Source organism: Anolis sagrei, chromosome 11 (genome assembly GCF_037176765.1).
Source record: "Anolis sagrei isolate rAnoSag1 chromosome 11, rAnoSag1.mat, whole genome shotgun sequence".
Taxonomy (NCBI): Eukaryota; Metazoa; Chordata; class Lepidosauria; order Squamata; family Dactyloidae; genus Anolis; species Anolis sagrei.
The window spans coordinates 8,317,057-8,340,000 of NC_090031.1; the positions used below are offsets into that span (position 1 = coordinate 8,317,057).

The window sequence follows — 22,944 nt, forward strand, 5'->3', positions numbered from 1 at the left end:
CTTCCATCCTTTCCTTCCACCCTTTTGTCCTTCCTTCCTTCTTTCCTCCCTCCTTCCCTCTTTCTCCTTCCATCCTTCCCTTCCTCCTTTTCGTCCTTCCTTCCTCTTCTCTTCCTTTCCTCTTTCCCTTCCTTCGTTCCATCACCAGATAGTTACTCCTAACAGGAAGTGCTAGTATGCAACCCCCAAGTTAGAAAGTTTGTCCACGCCTGTGCTAGAACATGGCCATACAATCCCGAAACCACACAACACCCCAACATTTTATAATACGGACTGAAAGGAACCCGATGGGCGGGATCCTCTTTCTCAACCTGAAGTTTCCAAGGAGTGCAAAGGCTTGAAATGAATGAGATTGTAATAACTGTAAAACTGGAAGAAAGACATTATTTCATGGCAGCCAAACAGACACTTAGTGGCAAATGGATTACGAGTGGTTGCTTCTTCAGCAGTGCTTATTTATTTATAACGTTTTGTATCTTTTTGAAAAATGCATCTTAGAGGGAAAGCATGCCAGAAGTTTGCCATCCAAGTCTGGTAGAACGCTTGGAGTAAAATGCAGCCGCTCTTCATTATTTATGACTCTATGTAGACGATGGAGCTTGCTCCTGCACGGTGGATTCAAATGACAATAGATTCCAACTCAACTTTTTGCTGCTAAGAAGTATTTCATGGTGAAATGAACTGCTTCAAAGGGCGGTGGACTATTTATTTTGTCTTGAAACAGACCTTGGATGGGCATCATGCTTTAGTTCTGTATTTCTGCATCGCAGGGAGATTGACTGGACTGTCCTTGAGGTCCCTTCCAACTTTTAAGTTTTTATAATTTTATGTCCCTACTAGTTTAGCTTTTCCTAACTAGGTTGTTCTGAGGACAAGAGTGGGAGGTTATATCCACATCTAAGTGCTTTGGAGGACACGCAGGATACAGGATACAGTGGTTCCTAACTTGTTGTTGACCAGGAACCACTTGAACAGGGGCCAGTTTGTATTATCGAAGGCTTTCATGGGTTGTTGTAGGTTTTTCGGGCTGTATGGCCATGTTCTAGAAGCATTCTCTCCTGATGTTTCGCCTGCATCTGTAGCAGATATCCTCAGAGGTTGTGAGGTCAAAGCAGCTACTTTGACCAGGGACCACTCTTCAACATTAGTACAAATCAGTTTTAGGTCAACTTCAGATTTGGTTTGGTTATTTGGGGAGCTGATTTAGAAAACTGCATTGGATAGACCACATCAGCTTTGGTTTTCTCGATGTTTAATGACAGGCTGAGCTTCTCGTATGCTTCTGCAAAGGTGTTTAGAGCAGCTTGTAGGTCTTCTTCTGAATGTCAGTCAATAACGACGCATTGGCACAAATGTTAAACCAGGCAGAAGGTTTTATTTATATTGTTGGTGTAAACATTGATAGATAGCACGTGCCGGAAGGAGGCAACTGCCTGCTCCAGCTCTTCTTGGAGGAAAAGATCCACAAAGGAAGGGCAGGGGAAAAGGCTCAGTATCCCATTCCCATCCCATCCATTTCCCTGCAATGCTTCTCCTTTGAAGCACAGATGCCGAGCCCGGTTTTGAACCGGAGGATTTGCCAGCACAACGATTTGTAGAACACTCTGATTCTTTTTTGAAAGGGCTGTGAGAATAAACCAGCACGGAAACCTCTCCTTTCCCATCCTCCTTCTTCACCCCATTCTCTTCATAAGGAGACTATGGCAACGGCAATCTTTTTTCTTCTTCTTCCACTTACCATCCTTGCCTTTCTCTCACTTGATTCAGAAGCAATGGCAGTGACAGCTCTTTCCGTGGAGGGGATAAAAAAAGATGTGTTCTGCTCTGCCTCTAAAATGTGGAGCCTCCTTCTGCACAAAGACAAGCAGGCGGAGATTTCGATTCCATTCGAGAGGCTGACTTAACCCAACTTAACAAAAAGACAAAGCCCTTGAAGGAGCAGTTCTGTTTTCGCTTTGCCTGCTTCTGAATTTTTTTGAGCTGTATGCACCACAACTACGATCACAGAGTAGAAGAGAACGACCAATATTCCTGTTAAGACTCCAATGGTGTCAAACTTGTTTTGGACTTCAGTTCCCAGAATTCCTGGTCATTGGACAACTTGGGCTTCTGGGAGTTAGAGACCCAAATACCTGAACACTCCGGATTTAGATGTAAAATTTGGTTCCTAAATTATCCTGAAATTTGCAGAATCTTGTTATTCAGCTGCATACACACACACACATCATTTCCCTGAAAGTAAGACAGGGTCTTGTATTATTTTTTGCTCCAAAAGATGTGTTAGGCCTTAATTTCAGGGGACGCCTTCCCCCCCAAATTGATATATTTTATTTAATCGTAACTAGGCTTATTCAGCTGCATATATATATGTGTATGTATGTATATATATGTATGTATATATATATATACACACACACACACACACACACATCGTTTCCCTGAAAGTAAGACAGGGTCTTGTATTAATTTTTGCTCCAAAAGATGTGTTAGGGCTTATTTTCAGGGGACGCCTTCCCCCCCAAATTGATATATTTTATTTCATCGTAACTAGGCTTATTTTTGAAGTAGGGCTTATATTTTGAGCATCCTCAAAAATCATGCTAGGTCTTATTTTCAGGGAAGGTCTTATTTTCAGGGTAGGTTTTATTTTCAGGGAAGGTCTTATTTTCAGGGCAGGTCTTATTTTCTGGGAAGGTCTTATTTTCAGGGTAGGTTTTATTTTCAGGGAAGATCTTATTTTCAGGGTAGGTTTTATTTCAGGGAAGGTCTTATTTTCAGGGAAACAGGGTATGCCTTATGAAGCTGTCACTTATTATCAGGAGGAAGTGGAAGAAGACACCTCAGAGCACAACAAAGCAGCTCAGGAGGAGGCGGAAGAAAGGATGACTTGTTCTCAATTGGAATGTATGTCTTTTCCTTTCTCCCCGAAGCTGAAAGCAGCCAAGTCTGAGTTGCTTTCTAACCTTCTTTCCGCTTTGAAAACATAAGAGTGGTTTGACAGGAAGTTCCAAAGGATAATAGCCCTTTGCATCCCACCAAAAAGGGACTTTCGCACATAGGAAACGCATTGACACAGCCCTAAGTCACCCACAGGATATGAACGAGAACAGATCTAGGAAGGCAAATAGAAACTGATCAGCTGGCTCACTCCCCCCCCCCTGTTTTGTATTGTTTTGTTCACAAACTCTGCAAATAAGATCTATTTCCCAAAGCAATTCTGATTACAAACCATCTTTCAGAGGATCAGGAAGAGGCAAATGGAAATGTTTTGAGACACAATGGGATGTTTGCGGTGGGATTTCTTTTCCCGTCCCTTCCCTTGCAACCTTTTCTGGCCCCCAAAAAAGGCGCTACGGGTGGTTTGTCATGAAGTCTGAGATGCAGCAGGAAGGAGAGGAGACTCTCTCTTGTCCAGCCATGAATCCAGCACTGGATACAGCTCCAAATACACTTTTCTGTTGAATAGTTCCCCACTCAATAAAACCAAACAAAAAAGTAACAGTTGATCTAAATGCTCAGATGTGTATGTTTGAACATGAGTATACATGAGGCAGTGATGGAAGCTGTTAGCATGCCATGATGCAAAGGAAATCATGTAATCATCCCCCAACTCCCTTCTCTCATCAAAAGGATGCCGAGATTTTAAAAAAAAGATAAAATGATTGTGCATTGCATGATGATATCCATTAAAATGTGCAGCTTTGGTTCATGCAGTCTCCTCGGTCTGATTCATCCATCGCTGGCGGTCGGTCTCCAATGTTGTGTTTTCATTTCGTATTTTTCTTATGTCATGTATTCGGCTGGCTTGTTTTCTTTTTCTCCTCCTTTTTTTCAGCCGTGCTCCTTCCACAAAACCAGGTGAATACTGTGGTCCGGCATGCTAGTGGCAAACACCAGGCCCATGTCATTCTGACCGTCCAAACCGTCCAGCCAAGATGTTTCTCCGGCCAAAAAGCTGGAGCCTCTCTTGGACTTCCGATATTCCGGCAGCGGCCAACGGCTGATCAGTTTCTCTGTCCTCAAATCCATGATGTACAGGAAGTGGCTATCAAACAGGAGAGCAAAAATGTCACCGAAGCCCAGCAAGGACAAGTTTGCCGACTCGGGGGGTTTGATAACCCTGCAATAGGGAGAGAATAAAGAAAATACAGATCAGCAGGAGGACAAAAAAAAAACACTCCAAAGGTATTTTATATTTGTAAGAAATTCAAACGGAGGGCCTTCATTTGTCAGGCATAGGATACTATTCCATCGTGATAGTAATGTCTGACGATACTGTTGGAGCCACGATATACAAGTTAAGAATGGGTTAAAGCAGTTTTTTCAACCTGCCTAATTTTTTTTTTCATGTCAGGAGCAACTTGAGAAACTGCAAGTCGCTTCTGGTGTGAGAGAATTGGCCGTCTGCAAGGATGTTGCCCAGGGGACACCTGGATGTTTTGATATTTTACCATCCTTGTAGGAGGCTTCTCTAATGTCCCCACATGGGGAGCTGGAGCTGACAGAGGGAGCTCATCCGTGCTCTCCCTGGAATCCCGCCTACCTGCGTGATTGCATTTCTGTATACGAACCCACACAATCTCTTCGATCGTCAGGAGAGGCCCTGTTCGCGCTCCCACCCCCATCGCAGGCGCGATTGGTGGGGACGAGGGAGAGGGCCTTCTCAGTGGTGGCCCCTCGACTCTGGAACTCACTCCCCAAGGACATCAGGCATGCCCCAACTTAGGAGGAGCTTGAAAACGTGGTTGTTCCAGTGCGCCTTCGCAGAATAATGAACCCTCAGCATTATGTCCTCTAAATGCACTTTACACTGATTTAGGATTGTTTGTATGCTTTCACCAACGCCCCATCTCTCCTACCTTGTTCATGCCTAGCATTATTTTTAAAATTTAGTTGCATTTGGCCCAGCCATAGATTTTAAAATGTGTGTTGTATTACTGTTATTGTTATTGTTTTTTGTTTATGAGTTTTGTTTTAATTGTAATAATAATAATAATAATAATAATAATAATAATAATAAACCTTTATTTATACCCCGCTACCATCTCCCGCAGGACTCAGTGCAGCTTACAAGAGGCTGAGCCCAAATACATCAATAAAACACAACAACAACAATACAACAATAAATAACTCATAACAAAGCAAAAACAGTAACAATAATATCACGACACATTTAAAACCTGTGGCGGGGCCAAATGTAATGATTAAAATTTTAAAATGCAGGGCATGTTCAAGAGAAATAGGATGGATATTTTAAGGATAGGTGGGCGTGCATACAGCAATACAAGCAATACAGTTATTGCTTGTATTGTTGTATTGATGTATTGTGGGCTCGGCCTCAAGTAAGCCGCACCGAGTCCCTTGGGAGATGGTAGCGGGGTACAAATAAAGTATTATTATTATTATTATTATTATTATTATTATTATCAAACCTCCAACCTGTCATTCTTCAGCCCTGCCAGCATAAGGGTTTAATTCACCGCACCAATTGGGGCCCCAACCTTCCTAATGCCGCGACCCCTTAATACAGTTCCTCCTGTTGTGGTGACCCCCAACCATGACATTAGTTTCCTTGCTATTTCATAACTGTAATTTTGCTACTGTTATGAATCGTAATGAAAATATCTGATATCCAGGATGTATTTTCATTCACTGGACCAAATTTGCCACAAATACCCAATATGCCCAAATTGGAATACTGGTGGGTTTGTGGGGATTGATTTTGTCATTTGGGAGTTGTAGTTGCTGGGATTTATAGTTCACCTACAATCACAGAGCATTCTGGACTCCACCAATGATGGAACTGAACCAAACTTGGCACGCAGAGCTCCCATGACCAACTCATTATGACACCCTTTCACATATTTTGGACCCCCAGGACATTTCTCCAACAAAAAATGACTATCAGTTCTTGTGGGTTTTTTCGAGCTATATGGCCATGTTCTAGAGGCATTTCTCCTGACGTTTCGCCTGCATCTATGGCAAGCATCCTCAGAGGTGAGGTCTGCTGGAACTGACTATTATTATTATTATTATTATTATTATTATATTAAAAATGACTATTATTATTAACTTTACTTGTACCCCGCTGACATCTCCCGAAGGACTCGATGCGACTTACAAAGGCCAAGGCCCTCAATAAAACAACAGCATCTAACTCACAAGCAAACCAAAAAACATTAAAACAGTAACAGTAAAACAACACAACAATACACCGTGATACATTTAAAAACTAGGGCCGGACCAAATGTAATGGGTACAGGTAAATGTGCTGGACATGACAGGTAAGATGGGAGGATTCTAGGGTAGATGCAATGTGTGGCAATCTTAAATCTCTAATAAAGTGCGTCTGGGACATAATGCTGGAGTTTCCTATTCTGGAAAGGCACACCGGAACAGCCAGGTCTTCAGACTCTTCCTAAAGACTGCCAATGTTGGGGTTTGTCTGATGTCCTTGGGGAGTGTTCCAGAGTCGGTGGGCCACCACAGAGAAGGCCCTGTCCCTCGTCCCCACCAAGCACGCTTGTGACGCAGGTGGGATCGCGAGCAGGGCCTCTCCAGATGAATGGAGTTAACGTGTGGGTTCATATACGGAGATGCGGTCACGCAGGTAGGCTGGTCCCAAACCATTTAGGGCTTTGTAGGTAAGCACCTGCACCTTAAATTGGGCTCGGAAAATAAACGGCAGCCAATGGAGCTCCTTGAACAGGAGGGTTGACCTCTCTCTGTAAAGAGCACCAGTTAACATCCTGCCCGCTGCCCGCTAGACCAGTTGAAATTTCTGAGCCATTTTCAAGGGCAGCCCCACATAGAGCGCATTACAGTAGTCCAATCTAGAGGTGACCAAGGCATGGACCACCCCGGCCAGATCAGCCTTTACGAGGTAAGGTTGCAGTTGTGCAAAAGCACTCCTGGAGACCGCCGACGCCTGAGCCTCAAGCGTAAGTGATGAATCCAGGAGAACTCCTAAACTACGGACCTGTGGCTTCAGGGGGAGTGTAACCCCGTCCAGCACAGGTTGCCGCCCTATACCCCGATCCGGTTTACGGTCGCCCAGGAGGACCTCTGTCTTGTCGGGATTGATCTTCAGCTTGTTCCTCCTCATCCAGATAGACACAGCGGCCAGGCACTCGTCCAGCACCCGAGAGGCCTCCTTGGAGTTGGGCGGAAATGAGTAATAGAATTGTGTGTCATCTGCATAGAGGTGGCACCCAACTCCAAACCTCCGGATGACCTCGCCCAGCGGTTTCATGTAGATGTTAAAAAGCATGGGAGACACGATAGAGCCTTGCAGAACCCCACAGGTCAAAGTTGGTTATGCCGGTTCTGGTTTGATTTGTTGATCAATAAGCGTATTTTTCGCTGCTAGTATTACCTGAGGATATCATAGCTGGCAAAATCCCACTGGAACAAGCCAATGGCTGAACTGCACACGATGTATTTCCCGTCGAAGTGTAGCCGGGGCTGCAGGGAGATGCTGCGGTCCTCCGAAACGGTCAGGGTTTTTAAGCATTTGCAGTTAATTTCTCTTCCAATTGGCCAGATCTGTCACCCAAAAATAAAAATAAAGACTTGGACAACAGTGCAAATTTGACAATTGGCTAAAACCAAGCTCTCTTTGATAACTTTCTCTATCGCTCACTCAAAAGCACGTACTTCAATCATTTTATTATTGGGTTGTTGTAGGTTTTTCGGGCTATATGGCCATGTCCTAGAGACATTTTCTCCTGACGTTTCGCCTGCATCTATGGCAAGCACCCTCAGAGGTAGTGAGGTCTGTTGGAACTAGGAAAATGGGTTTATATATCTGTAGAATGACCAGGGTGGGACAAAGGACTCTTGTCTGCTGGAGCTAGGTGTGAATGTTTCAACTGACCACCTTAATTAGCATTTGATGGCTTGTCAGTGCCTGGGGGAATCTTTTGTTGAGAGGTGATTAGATGTGCCTGATTGTTTACTCTCTGTTATTTTGCTGTTGTAATATTGGTAGCCAGATTTTGTTCATTTTCATGGTTTCCTCCTTTCTGTTGAAATTGGTGCTCATTTCCATTTCTAAGTTGAAGAGCCGGCGCTGTCCATATACACCTCCTAGGTCATGTGGACTGCATGGAGTGCTATTACCTTCCCGCAGAAGTGGTACCTATTGATCTACTCACATTTGCGGCTAGGTTGGCAGAAGCTGGGCCTAACAATGGGAGCTCACCCCATCTGTGGATTCGAACCGCCGACCTTCCAATCAGCAAGTTCTGCATCTTAGCAGTTTAACCCGATGCACCACTATGGCCCCATGAGACTGCAGCAGGAGAGGGTTATTACTGCTTTCTTGGTTTACTTGTGGAGTTGCTACAGATTTTAGCAGAATCCTGCCAGAAACAGAATTTTGGGCTAGATAGTCCTGATGTTCTTACTGCGTTCCTGAACTAATGAAGCCTTCTGTCTCTCTGACCTCTCAAGCTCTACAAAAGGAGGAGACTGTACCCACCTTGATTTCGTATTTATCTGCGCTTAAAAGGATGTAATCCCCGGGACTGTGCATGAGGGACTTGACTTTGCACTTCTGCAAGACCACCTGAAATGAGAAGCAGAATGGAAGCAAGCATCCCAATCTATATAAATAAAAATGCAATGTTCGTTTGTGGGATTAACAAAACTCAAAAACCGCTGGACGAATTGACACCAAATTTGGACACAATACGCCTAACAGTCCAATTTATGTTCTCCACTCAATAAATTGATTTTGTCATTTGGGAATTGTTGTTGCTAGGATTTATAGTTTACCTACAATCAAAGAGCATTCTGAACACCAATGGTGGAATTGGGCCAAACTTAGCACACAGGGCTCCCATGACCAACAGAAAAAACTGGAAAGGTTTGGTGGACATTGACCTTGAGTTTGGGAATTATAGTTCACCCACATCCAGAGAGCACTGTGGACTCAAACAATGATGGATCTGGACCAAACTTGGCATGAATACTCAATATGCCCAAATATGAACACAGATGGAGTTTGGGGAAAATAGATCTTGACATTTGGGAGTTGTAGTTACAGGGGTTTATAGTTCACGTACAATCAAAGAGCATGCTGAACCCCACGAATGACAGAATTGGGGCAAACTTTCCACACAGAACCCCAATGACCAACAGAAAATACTTAAGGCCATCCAGTCCAACTCCCTTCACCAGAGCAAGAAGACATAATCAAAGCTCTCCTGACAAAGAGCCATCCAGCCATAGATATAGATAGATAGGTATGATTCTCACACACATAGATTTGAAAGGGACCCCTAAAGAAGGACAATGATATGTTGCATGTTCCAGAGTAGGCAAACCAGACACTCTCCACATCAGCACTGACAAAGAAACAGCAAGAAATACTGTTTACTCACAAGCAGAAAGAAATTACATATATTAGAAACCAACACTTTCTCATTACTTTATTTTCCCGATCACCAGACTGGGCCACAGCAACGTGTGGCAGGGGATAGCTAGTGGAGTCATAAAAAAACCCGGAGGGGTTAAATCACATGCTTTTGTGAGGAGAATCTTTTGTTAATAAGCCCACTCGCCCGACAAAATTCACTTTTGAAATCTTTGCTCCGTCACCATGAACAGAATTCAATGAGGAAAGAAACAACCCCATCCCTTCCCTTCTGGCCCTGTGTTGTGAAGAGGAACGTCCCTGCAGGAGGAGGCCTCTTCTACTTCTGATGGGACAGAACGAGGAATACCACTCCAGCTTACCTTTGTGACCCATTCCGTGTGTCCAGTCAACGTATTGAGACAGATGCCGGTGGACAAAGCCCAGACTTTCACAGTGAAATCTGCCGAACCGCTGACCAGGAGGTCAAGCTCATCGTTGTAATCCACGCTGAAAACTAGAGGGAGGAAAAAGTAATGCCGAGAAAGATCAGTGGTTTTTGTCATTTCTTTACAATCCTAGAGTTGGAAGAGACCTCGTGGGCCATTCAGTCCATCCCAGTATTGACCGATACAGAACAATATTTGGGGTGTTGTGTGGTTTCCAGGCTGTACGATCATGTTCTAGCAGCATTTTCTCCTAACATTTTGCCTGCAAATCCAGGTGAAATGTCAGGAGAAAATGCTGCTAGAACACGACCATACAGCCCAGAAACCACACAACACCCCAGTGATTCTGGGAATGAAAGCTTTCAACAACATACACAGCATATTGCTTAAAATGCGTAAAGGCTTTCTGAGATTCTGCCCCACCTGCCCCTGTGTGGCCCCGAAAGTGCTGGGTCTTGGCCCCTGAACTCCACTCCCAGCAGGCGATGGTGTTGTCGAAGGATCCCGTCACCAGCTTCTGCTCGTCGAACTTCACTGCCGCACAGGTATGGGTCTGGATCCCGTAGACGCACTGCCCGGTGCTCACGTCCCACAGCTTGGCGGACAAGTCGTCCGAACCTGAGGAACCAAAGGAAGAGAATATAATACTACTATTGGGCTATGATAATAACATAATATATTGTATTTACATATTACTTGGAAGCTGCCCTGAGTCTCCTTGGGGTGAGAAGGACGGCATATAAACATCATAAATAAATAAATAAATAAATAAGAGGAGCTTAGTCCCTCGAGCGCCAGAAGATATTTGGAGTCTATCTAATATTTGGAATTTTTTTTAATACTAGAAGATATGCATGGGTCACTTAAGAAATTGTTTTGAATTTTTTTATTGTCAATGTTTACAATTATCTCGGGTAGCTGCCTGCGAAATGGCATTAAATAAATTATTATTATACTAATAATATATTTACAGCCTGTTTTTATCATAATTGAGACAGAAATGAATGTATTTATTTAAAGAGCTTGTCAGTATTTTATCTACGGGAGCCACTTGAGATCCTAACAGACCTGATATACATGTTTTGTTGTTGTTGCTATTGCTGCTTACATCTTGATTGAGTCACAAATGGATTTTATATGTGTGTGTGTGTGTGTGTGTGTGTGTGTGTGTGTGTGAGAGAGAGAGAGAGAGAGAGAGAGAGAGAGAGAGTCTGATATCACCTCTCAACCCATTAGGACACATACAAACACCCCAGAGGCAATGTGTACAATGAGTAATACATATACGCCTCCCATTATATTTTTGTGTTTATATCTCCATATATATTTTTATGGTTTTTAATCATTACGTAATAGTTAAAATATTATGTAATTATTAAAAACCATAAAAATATATATGGAGATATAAACACAAAAATATAATGGGAGGAGTATATATATGGTGTGTGTGTATATATATGACACCATTTTACTGTGTGTTTATAATGGGATACACACACACATTTGTATAATGGTATATATATATATATATAGAGAGAGAGAGAGAGAGAAAGAGAGAGAGAGAGAGAGAGATGGATGTCAGTTTACTGTGCCATTGTATATAATGGGATATACATACACACACACACATATAATGGGGGATATACACCATTTTATTGTGTGTATATAGTGGAATACACACACATTTATATAATGGGATTATATATATATATATATATATAGAGAGAGAGAGAGAGAGAGAGAGAGAGAGAGAGGATGCCATTTTATTGTGCCATTGTATATAATGGGATACACACACACATATATAATGGGATATATATATATAGAGAGAGAGAGAGAGTGTATATATATGTGACACCATTTTTCCGTGTGTATATAATGGGATACACACACACATTTATATAATGAGATATACATAGAGAGAGGGGGGACGCCATTTTACTGTGCCATTGTGTATAATGGGATACACACACACACACAAATAGATAAGATAGATAGATAGATAGATAGATAGATAGATAGATAGATAGACGGATGGATCTAAACACTATACTCCTATTTTTGCAGGCCAAAATCCTTCCAGCTTAGTCAATATCAAAGGTGTGTGTATCCCATTATATACAATGGCACAGTCAAATGGCATCCCAAATGGTGCCATTGTCATTCTCTCTCTCTCTCTCTCTCTATATATATATATATATATGTATATGGTGTGTATGATGCCATTTTACTGTGTGTGTGTATAATGGGATACACACACATTTATATAATGGGATATATATATATATATAGAGAGAGAGAGAGAGAGAGAGAGATGGGATGCCATTTTACTGTGCCATTGTATATAATGGGATATACATACACACGCACACACATATATATATATGGAGCGTATGTATGATGCCATTTTACTGTGTATGTATATAATGGGATACACACACATTTATATAATGGAATATATATATAGAGAGGGGGGGGGGTAGGATGGCATTTTACTGTGCCATTGTATATAATGGGATACACACACACACACACATATATTTATAACAGGAGATTATAAATATACGAGGGGTATTTTTTAAGTAAGGTCCATTTTGTTGTAGACACTAGTAGTTTGCGCGTATACCGCAACGAGTGTGTGCGTCGTGTACCGGCATGCCTCACGAACAACTGTGCTCAGTTTCTGCTCTGTAGCTAACCTGTACGGTTCTGTTCTGTGCTTTAAAAATGTTTTAAGACTATCAACTCACCCGCCGCATGTGAGGTTCGCTCAGTGATACGGTTTTTGTCAGCAAGGAACCTGCCTGCTGCAGAAATTCATCGACAGATTTGTGAAGTGTACGGTGATACTGTTATGAGTGAAAGCAAAGTGCGTAAGTGGGTACAACAATTCAAAGATGACCACTCCGGTCGCCCTTCTTTGATTACAGACGATTTGGTGGCTTTTGGTGGTGGCAAGTTTTTATGAAGAGGGTATTTTAGAATTGGTTCAGAGGTATGATAAGTGTTTGAACAAACTTGGCAATTATGTCGAAAAATAGAGTGAAGTATGTACTTTCTGAAAATAAATTTACTTTTTTGAAATAAACTTTCGTTGTGTACTTATGTTCCAACGGACCTTACTTTAAAAATACCCCTCGTATTTAGCCACTGGTTCTTGCCCTGCAGCTCCATGGCGGCCCTACCTGTACAAAGCAGCCCGTCCTTGTAGTAAAGTGCATACACCCTGGCGCTGTGTCCGATCAGTGAGGAGGTCTCGAAGGCTTCGTGGTCCTGCAGCTGCTTCATGCGCAAGATGGCCTTGAGGTAGACCTTCTTCCAGTGCCGGGCGTCCTGGACCGAGTCGTCGTCGATGCGCCACCCCAGCCGTTTGCAGGCCGCCTGCCAGACCTCCATGCAGGCGCTGATGACCTTGTTCCACTGCTTAGAGACCAGGCAACACGTGAGTAAGGTCTGCGGGTCGAGCCATTTGAGCAAATAGAATCCGAGTTCCAGCGGGAGCAGTTTGAGGAAGTCCCGCTTGAGGAGGGTCTCCAGGTGGTGGGAGAGGTGCCGGAGCTGGGCGGCCCCGCTCTGGCCAATCAGGTGGTCCAGGGCCTCATTCTTCTGCGAGTCCGTCAGAGAGAGGAACGCCACAGACAGGTGATCAAGCCATGCTTCAAAGTCCTTCCTCTCCATTAAGGTTACGGAAACATTGACCTGCGGGACAGCAACACAGGGTGTTAGAGACTATAATATTTTTTCCCATAAATATTCATACTATTCTGCTATAACTCGTTTTCTTGTCCTTTCCAATACTTAGAGTTGGAAGAGACCTTGTGGGCCATCCAATTCGACCCCTCTCTGCCAAGATGCAGGAAATTTGCATTCAAAGCACCCTCAACGGATGGCCATCCCGTCTGTTTAAAAGCCTCCACCACACTCCAAAGCAGAGAGTTCCACTGCTGAACGAGTCTCAAAGTTAGGATGTTCAGCCTCCTAGTCTCGAGGGCAGCGGAAAATAAGCCTGCTCCCTCCTCCCTTATGACTTCCTCTTAGATCTTGATACATGCTTCTCATCATGTCTCCTCTCAGGCTTCTCTTCTGCAGACTAAACATGGCCAGCTCTTTAAGCTGCTCCTCACAGGGTTTGTTCTCCAGACTCTTGATCATTTTAGCCGCTCTCCGCACAATCAATGTATCCCTGACAGATGGCCATGTTGAAGTTCATTTGTTGGAATCTCAAGCTGAACTTCCCAACAGTCTCCCTCTCTTCCGGCTTCAGATTGCTTACCTTCGCGAGCGGCCTGGGTTCAAATGCTGCTCCGCAAACAACAGCTGCCAGGGCTTCTCTTCCTCCTCCTCTTCCTCTTTGGGGCCCAACAGGGATGCGCAATCCTCTGCGGCCATTTCTCCTGGAAGAGGAGCAACAACAGGCACGGCAGGTTGAAGCCTTGGAAAGGTTTGTGGTACATTCATTAAATGGGGGAGGAAATAGGAATAGTTATATATTAGGGAAGAAGGGGGAGATGCTATCACACAAGTCCTGGGAGTTGTAGTTTGGCAGAGAGAGAGAGAGAGAGAGAGAGAGATCAAGCTCTGGACTCCACAGAAGTCAAAGAGGTGCCAAAGTGCATCACTTCCCCAGAACAGAAGCCCCAGAGGCAAAGCTTCCCTTGTCTTGTCCCTTTAGTCCAGGCATGGGTAAATTTGGGTCCTCCAGGTGATTTGGACTTATTTATTACTTATTTAAAGCATTTATATTCCACCCTTCTCACCTGGAAGGGGACACAGGGCGGAGCACAACACAAATACGGCAAACATTCAATGCCGGAACAAAAACAAACTATAAATATACACAAACATTTCTGTGTATGAACCCACACGATCTCTTCGATCATCTGGAGAGGCCCTGCTCGCACTCCCACCTCCATCGCAGGCGCGATTGTTGGGGACGAGGAGAGGGCCTTTCAGTGGTGGCCCCCCGACTCTGGAACTCACTCCCCAAGGACATCAGACATGCAGCCATTGCAGAACAGTACCTCCAGGACCCATCCTCGCGAGGCGACCCAGAAGGATACCATGGTCTATGGCAGGGGTCCTTAAACTAAGGCCCGAGGGCCAGATACCCGGCCCTCACTTAGGGTCAGCCTAAGTCTGAAATGACTTGAAAGCACACAACAACAACAATCCTATCTCATCAACCAAAAGCAGGCCCACAATTCCCATTGAAATACCAATAAGTTTATATTTGTTAAATTGTTCATTTCAATTATTGTATTATTTTAAGTGGGTTTTTTGCACTACAAATAAGATTTATTCATGTTTTTTTCAAATTATAATCCAGCCCTCCAACAGTTTGAAGGACGGTGACCTGGCCCTCTGTTTAAAAAGGTTGAGGACCCCTGTTCTAAAGGATCACTCCAAATCAACCTGGGGATCACAACCAGACACAGTGAAGACATCTGCCCTTGCGCTATGCTACTCTGCTGCTGAGTACGCATGCCCAGTGTTGAAAACATCTCACCACACTAAAACAGTAGATGTGGCTCTTAATGAGACATACCGCATTATCACGGGGTGTCTGCGCCCTACACCACTGGAAAAACTACACTGTCTAGCCTGACATCCGCTGGGAAGTAGCAGCCAATAGTGAAAGGACCAAGGTAGTGACATCTCCATCCCATCCCTTGTTTGGGTATCAGCCAGCACGTCAATGACTTAATTCAAGAAATAGTTTTCTAAGATCTACAGAGACACTCGCTGGAACACCTCAGCAAGCGGGAGTCCAAAAGTGGCAGGCTCAAACCCAGAACCTCAACCAATGGCTGATACCAAATGAGAGACTCCCCCCTGGGCACACAGAAGACTGGGCAACTTGGAAGGCGCTGAACTGACTGTGCTCTGGCACCACGAGATGCAGAGCCAACCTCAAGAAATGGGGACACAAAGTGGAATCCACGACATGTGAGTGTGGAGAAGAGCAAACCACTGCCTCCTGCTGCAATACAACCTGAGCCCTGCTACATGCACAAGGGAGGACCTCCTTGCAGCAACACCATAGAATCATAGCATCATAGAATCAAAGAGTTGGAAGAAACCTCATGGGCCATCCAGTCCAACCCCCTGCCAAGAAGCAGAAATATTGCATTCAAATCACCCCTGACAGATGGCCATCCAGCCCCTGTTTAAAAGCTTCCAAAGAAGGAGCCTCCACCACACTCTGGGGCAGAGAGTTCCACTGCTGAACAGCTCTCACAGTCAGGAAGTTCTTCCTCATGTTCAGATGGAATCTCCTCTCTTGTAGTTTGAAGCCATTGTTCCGCGTCTTAGTCTCCAGGGAAGCAGAAAACAAGCATGCTCCCTCCTCCTTGTGGCTTCCTCTCACATATTTATACATGGCTATCATATCTCCTCTCAGCCTTCTCTTCTTCATGCTAAACAGGCCCAGCTCCTTAAGCCGCTCCTCATAGGGCTTGTTCTCCAGACAGACCCTTGATCATTTTAGTCACCCTCCTCTGGACACATTCCAGCTTTGTCAATATCTCTCTTGAATTGTGGTGCCCAGAAGTTTATTTATTTATTTCAGTTACTTATACCCCGCCCTTCTCACCCCCAAGGGGGGACTCAGGGCGGCTTACAAAGGAAGGCACAATTCGATGCCTATGTCAAAAATACATACATACATAAAAGCAATTAAACAGTTAACAGGTTAAAAACATCAGTACATGACACAATAGTAAACAATCTCATGGTCAGTGTTCAGAGTTCCATAAATCCATTCCGTTCCATCAAATTCCTGCCCAACATAAAGGTCTTTCCTTTAGCTGCCAGAATGTCCAAAAGCCTGGTCCCACATCCAGGTCTTCAACTTTTTTCTGAATGACAAAAGGGAAGTCGCTGATCTAATCTCCCCGGGGAGTAAGTTCCACAGGTGAGGGGCCACTACTGAGAAGGCCCTGCTCCTCGTCCCCGCCAGCCTCACTTGTGATAGAGGCGGGGTCGAGAGCAGGGCCACCCCAGAAGATCTTAGACTCTGAGGTGGGACGTAGAGGGAGATCCGTTCGGACAGATAGACTGGGCCGGAACTGTATAGGGTTTTGTAGGTCAAAAACAGCACTTTGAATTGTGCTCGGAATTGGATCGGCAGCCAGTGGAGCTCACATAACAGGGGGGTGGTATGCTCCTTGTATGCCGCTCCGGTGAGCAATCTGGCTGCCTCCCGCTAGACTAGTTGGAGTTTCCGAGCAGTCTTCAAAGGCAACCCCACATAGAGCGCGTTGCAGTAATCCAATCGGGATGTGACAAGATCGTGGACACAATATTCCACCAGAGGCACTCCAAGTGGCCAGATACTGGTCAAAGGACATTTAATCCAATACCAAGCTTGCAAACTCTGTGTTTTTGTATGTGTGTTTGTTCTGTTAAAAATGTAATACAACTGTTCGGTTGCCTGACACGATAAATAAAAATAAACCCCCATTTATACTTAAGAAACTGTGTCTTTTTCCTTGAGAAGTCTGAGGAGGGCCTCTCGTAGATAACAGCCTCTGAGAGTGGCGCCTCCCTTCGGCCACTTGTCTCTGCTGACCAATTCCTTTCCTCCAACAGTTTGAGGACTGTGGCCTGGCTCTCTGTTTAAAAGGTTTGAGGACCCTTGATCTACTGTATCGAGGTTCAGGAGAACCAACAGGGACACACTCCCTCTGCCAAGCCACGATCAGCTGTTAGGAATTAGAATCATAGAATCCAAGAGTTGGAAGAGACGTCATGGGCCATCCAGTCCAACCCCATTCTGCCAAGAAGCAGGAATATTGCATTCAAAGCACCCCTGACAGATGGCCATCCAGACTCTGTTTAAAAGCTTCCAAAGAAGGAGTCTCCACCACACTCTGGGGCAGAGAGTTCCACTGCCGAACAGCTCTCACAGTCAGGAAGTTCTTCCTCATGTTCAGATGGAATCTCCTTTCTTGTAGTTTGAAGCCATTGTTTCGCGTCCTAGTCTCCAGGGAAGCAGAAAACAAGCTTGCTCCCTCCTCCCTGTGGCTTCCTCTCACCTATTTATACATGGCTATCATATCCCCTCTCAGCCTTCTCTTCTTCAGGCTAAACATGCCCAGCTCCTTAAGCCGCTCCTCATAGGGCTTGTTGGAGTCCAAAACACCTGGAGGGAAGGCCCAAGTTGGCCCAGGCCTGCTTTAAGCCCCTCCCCTTCGCTGCTGGCTGTCTCCATGGCAACCCAAGACATCCCCACCCCCTACTCCCACCCCCTCCATCCGGGGTCTTTGTCTCTCTCTCTCTCCAGCAGTAAACCCCTTTCTACTTCCATTCCTTCCTTCCTTCTTTGGGGATCCCACCTGCAGCCGCTGCAGCCGCCACCGCCGGCTCTCCACCAGAGCTCTATCTCAAGCACTTCCGGCGCAGGGGGATGACGTGATCATGGAGAACTTCCGCCGGAAGTACAATAGGCCAGGGCCAACTTCAATATACTCTATTCTGTTGCTCTCAAAGTGACCCTGCAATGTATCACTCTAACCTTTCTATAACTATGGAACCATCGTCGCCTCTTATTTGCCTCCGGAGGAGAGAAAAAGCCCAACCGGAAGTAGCCCTTCAAGGGGGCGCCAATTAAGCAACGCAACTTCCGGTCCGGTTCTTATTGACGTCTCTACTGGAAACATCGCACTCGGTTATTCGTTCCGCCTCTCAGCTGTTGCCACTTTGATGTGGCGGAAGAGAGAGAGACGCCGCGATTGAAAGGCAGCTTTGAAGGTGAGCGAAGTCTTTTTCTTGCCTCCTCCTCCCACAATTCTCTTTGAGGGTTTCTCTCCTTAAAGTGGCTCACTTTGAATCTTTCTTCTTCTTCCTGGGGTGGCTTTAGTTCCTCCCTAAAAGGTTACAAAGGGGAAGAGGCCAAGCAAAAGGGCTTCCATTGTGAAAGAATGTCTATTATTCTTATTCTTTTTTATTATACATGACCTACAATAGCAATACAAGTTCTTCTTGGTGTCAAGATGTTACTGATATGTATAAACATTACTGAAATTATATATATATATATATATATATATATATATATATATATATATAATATCATATATATAAACATATATATATATGTTTATGTGTGTGTATTTATATATATATAAACATATGTTATTTATATATATGTTTATATATATATGAATACACACGTGAACATATATATATGTTTATATATATGATATTATATATATATGATATATATAAACATATATATGATATATATTACATATATCATATATATAAGCATATATATGTTTATATGTGTGTGTATATATATATCAGTTGTTACTGATATATATAAAACACACACACACACACACATATATATATATACACACACACACAGATATAATAATAATAATAATAATAATAATAATAATAATTTATTGTTATTATTGGTCCATGAGGTCACAAAGAGTCGGAAGCAAGTGAACGAATGAGCAACATATCAGTTCTTACTAGTATATATAAACATATATATATATATATATATGTATAAACACCAAGGCTGCATGCTCTCACCCAACCTTTTTAACGTGTATGCAGAACACATCATGCGATGTGGGGGGCTTGATGAATGCAAAGCTGGGGTGAAAATTGCTGGAAGAAACATTAACAACCTCAGATATGCAGATGACACCACTCTGATGGCCGAAAGCGAGGAGGAGCTGAGGAGCCTTCTAATCAAGGTGAAAGAAGAAAGCACAAAAGCCGGGTTGCAGCTAAACATAAAAAAAAAACCAATATTATGGCAACAAGAATGATTGACAACTGGGAAATAGAGGGAGAAAATGTGGAGGCTGTGACAGACTTTGTATTTCTAGGCACAAAGATGACTGCAGATGCAGACTGTGGCCAGGAAATCAGAAGACGCTTCCTTCTTGGGAGGAGAGCAATGTCCAGTCTCGATAAAATAGTAAAGAGTAGAGACATCACACTGGCAACAAAGATCTGCCTAGTCAAAGCCATGGTATTCCCTGTAGTAACCTACGGATGTGAGAGCTGGACCTTAGGGAAGGCTGAGCGAAGGAAGATCGATGCTTTTGAGCTGTGGTGTTGGAGGAAAGTTCTGAGAGTGCCTTGGACTGCGAGAAGATCCAACCAGTCCATCCTCCAGGAAATAAAGCCCGGCTGCTCACTGGAAGGAAGGATACTAGAGACAAAGTTGAAGTACTTTGGCCACATCATGAGGAGACAGGAAAGCCTAGAGAAGACAATGATGCTGGGGAAAGTGGAAGGCAAAAGGAAGAGGGGCCGACCAAGGGCAAGATGGATGGATGGCATCCTTGAAGTGACTGGACTGACCTTGAAGGAGCAGGGGGTGGTGACGGCCGACAGGGAGCTCTGGCGTGGGCTGGTCCATGAGGTCACGAAGAGTCGGAGACGACTGAACGAATGAACAACAAATATGTAAACACACACACAGAGATATATAATAATAATAACAATATATGATATATTATTATTATCACTGGTCCATGAGGTCACGAAGAGTCGGAAGCAACTGAACAAATGACCAACATATCAGTTGTTACTGATATATATAAACATATATATAACCACACACACAGAGAGACAAATATTATTATTATTATTATTATTATTATCATTATTACTGGTCCATGAGGTCACGAAGAGTCGGAAGTAACTGACTGAACGAACATCATATCAATTGAAGCCTATGGGGCATCTCTCTGCCCTGGACTCCTATGTGTTGTCCTTTGCCGCCCTCCTGTGGACACATCAGGCATTGCGCTCTCCTATTATTCTAACCCTCCATTGAAGCCTATGGGGCATCTCTCTGCCCTGGACTCCTCTGTGTTGTCCTTTGCCGCCCTCCTGTGGACACATCAGGCATTGCGCTCTCCTATTATTCTAACCCTCCATTGAAGCCTATGGGGCATCTCTCTGCCCTGGACTCCTATGTGTTGTCCTTTGCCGCCCTCCTGTGGACACATCAGGCATTGCGCTCTCCTATTATTCTAACCCTCCATTGAAGCCTATGGGGCATCTCTCTGCCCTGGACTCCTATGTGTTGTCCTTTGCCGCCCTCCTGTGGACACATCAGGCATTGCGCCCTCCTATTATTCTAACCCTCCATTGAGGCCTATGGGGCATCTCTCTGCCCAGGACTCCTATGTGTTGTCCTTTGCCGCCCTCCTGTGGACACATCAGGCATTGCGCCCTCCTATTATTCTAACCCTCCATTGAGGCCTATGGGGCATCTCTCTGCCCAGGACTCCTATGTGTTGTCCTTTGCCGCCCTCCAGTGGACACATACGGCATTGCGCCCCTTGGTATTTTGGGCCTCCATTGAAGCCTATGAGGGTGCAATGCTCAATGTGTCCACTGGAGGGAGGCAAAGGCCTGCACTCATTCATAATTCTCTTCATTGTTAGTGTCTTTGGACTCCTATGTATTATCCTTTGCCGCCCTCTGGTGGACGCATCAAGCATTGCGCTCCCTTGTTATTGTGCCCCTCCATTGAGGCCTATGAGGGCGCAATGCTCAATGTGTCCACTGGAGGGCGGCAAAGAGCTGCACTCATTCATAATTCTATTTGTTGTTGTTGTCTTTTCAGATTGTTTATGATATATCTTGCAGATTTATCGTCAGAGCATTTTCTCCTCAAGATTTGTTCAGATGTGGTTTGCCGTTGCCTTCCTTCGAAAGTGAGTGACTTCGCTGAGACAACCCAGTCGATTCCCAGGTAGATATGTATTATTTTTATTGATTTTATTGATTATTATTATTATTATTAAATAATAATAATAATAATTTTATTGATTGTTATGGTTTTATTATTTGATTGTTTTATTATATTGTAATTGCATTTTATGGTCTTGGTACCTACTGTAAACCATCCTGCGTCATCTAAAAACAGTAATTATTATTATTATTATTATTATTATTATCATTTGTGTATTATTATACTATATATAAATATAAATACATTTTTAAATACGAGGTGACCATAATATTATTGCAGATGATATGACAAAATACAGAGGCTTGGCTGTCGATTTGTCAATAGTCCTTCCAGCCTTTGCTGTGTTGTCTTGCGTTTCGTCATCAGCCTGAGAACAAATCTTCCTTTCGGCTCTTTCCGTTCCCCAATTATTTACTTTTTTAAATCTTGCTGATCTTTGCAGAAGTTTGGGTCATGCTTTTAATGCAACCTTTGTGCTCTTTTCCCCATTTGAAAGTGAAGGCTGTGAATCATTTCCGAGGAAGCCCAACCGGTCACGAGATTGATGTTTGCTTTGCCCTTCTGTGTTTATTGCTAGGCCTTAAGGCCATCTTGGCCATTTCCTGGATAGCATCGCTTTCTGCTTCGAGGAGAGAAAGATGGCTTCGGACGAATCCAGGCCGCTTTTGGGTGAAATACAACCGCAAACGGACGAGAGGTCCTTGCAGTCGGAGAATCATTTAAGGTCCGTTTTCCTCTTTCTTTTCTTTCTTTCTCCTCCCATTTTTTTTCTTCCTCCCTTCCCTCCCTCCATTCCTTCTTCTCTTTCTTTCCTTCACTTTCTTTCCTCCCCTTTCCTTTCCCTTCCACCCTTCCTTCTTTCTTTCCTCTTCTTTTCTCCTCCCGTATTTCTCTTTCTCCCCTCCCTCCCTTCATCCCTTCTTTCTTCCCTTCTTTCTCCTTCACTCCTTTCCTCTCTCTCTCTTTCCTTCCTTCCTTCCTTCCTTTTTGTTTCTAACTCCCTTCCTCTCTTTCCCTTCTTTTCCCTCTTTACTTCCTTCCTTCCATCCATTTCCCTCACATACATGCCACTTTCTTTCTCAATGACATTACAGATGGCCACTTCACCTAGCAATATTCAATCCATTGACATCACAGAGGGCCACTTCACCTAGCAACTTTCAATACTTCACCTAACAATAGTCAACCCAGTGACATCACATTGAATTTGATCATATATTTACATCTAACAACAGTTGTTGTTATTATTATTATTATTTGTGTAAATTGATAATTAATACTGATAACTAATTGCAGTCTACTGGAAGGGGTGTTGTTTACATCTCTTCTTTGAATCTCCTTTGATGGAGAGAAAGTGGGATATAAATGCATCTAATAACAGTAATAATAATAATAATAATAAC

General features: G+C 43.8%; 2 protein-coding genes across 6 annotated transcripts in view; one reads left to right on the forward strand and one right to left on the reverse strand.

Annotated features, from left to right (window-relative positions):
* Positions 1 to 1,355: 1,355 nt before the first annotated feature.
* FBXW2 (F-box and WD repeat domain containing 2) lies at positions 1,356 to 18,244 on the reverse strand. The gene is made up of 8 exons (XM_060757382.2): positions 18,144 to 18,244; positions 14,081 to 14,201; positions 12,993 to 13,506; positions 10,231 to 10,425; positions 9,742 to 9,875; positions 8,483 to 8,569; positions 7,376 to 7,545; positions 1,356 to 4,120 (listed from the first exon to the last, which is right to left on the reverse strand). Exons 3-8 carry the CDS (start codon positions 13,483 to 13,485, stop codon positions 3,832 to 3,834), a joined length of 1,368 nt encoding a protein of 455 aa, XP_060613365.2. The 5' UTR covers positions 13,486 to 13,506; positions 14,081 to 14,201; positions 18,144 to 18,244; the 3' UTR covers positions 1,356 to 3,831.
* A 21-nt stretch (positions 18,245 to 18,265) lies between these two features.
* Positions 18,266 to 22,944, forward strand: part of SLC2A8 (solute carrier family 2 member 8) — a 16,418-nt gene continuing 11,739 nt past the window's right edge. For 4 of the 5 annotated variants that reach the window (XR_010910331.1, XR_010910333.1, XR_010910332.1 and 1 more), the window contains exons 1-3: positions 18,266 to 18,558; positions 21,436 to 21,541; positions 22,119 to 22,265. Coding sequence is in view for 2 of the 5 variants with exons in the window: in XM_067471841.1 (XP_067327942.1) it covers positions 22,180 to 22,265 (86 nt within the window). In the remaining 3 variants the exon portion in view is untranslated. Of the gene's footprint in view, positions 18,559 to 21,412; positions 21,542 to 22,118; positions 22,266 to 22,944 lie in introns of all 5 variants that reach the window. The other variant, XM_067471842.1, reaches the window with a different exon arrangement.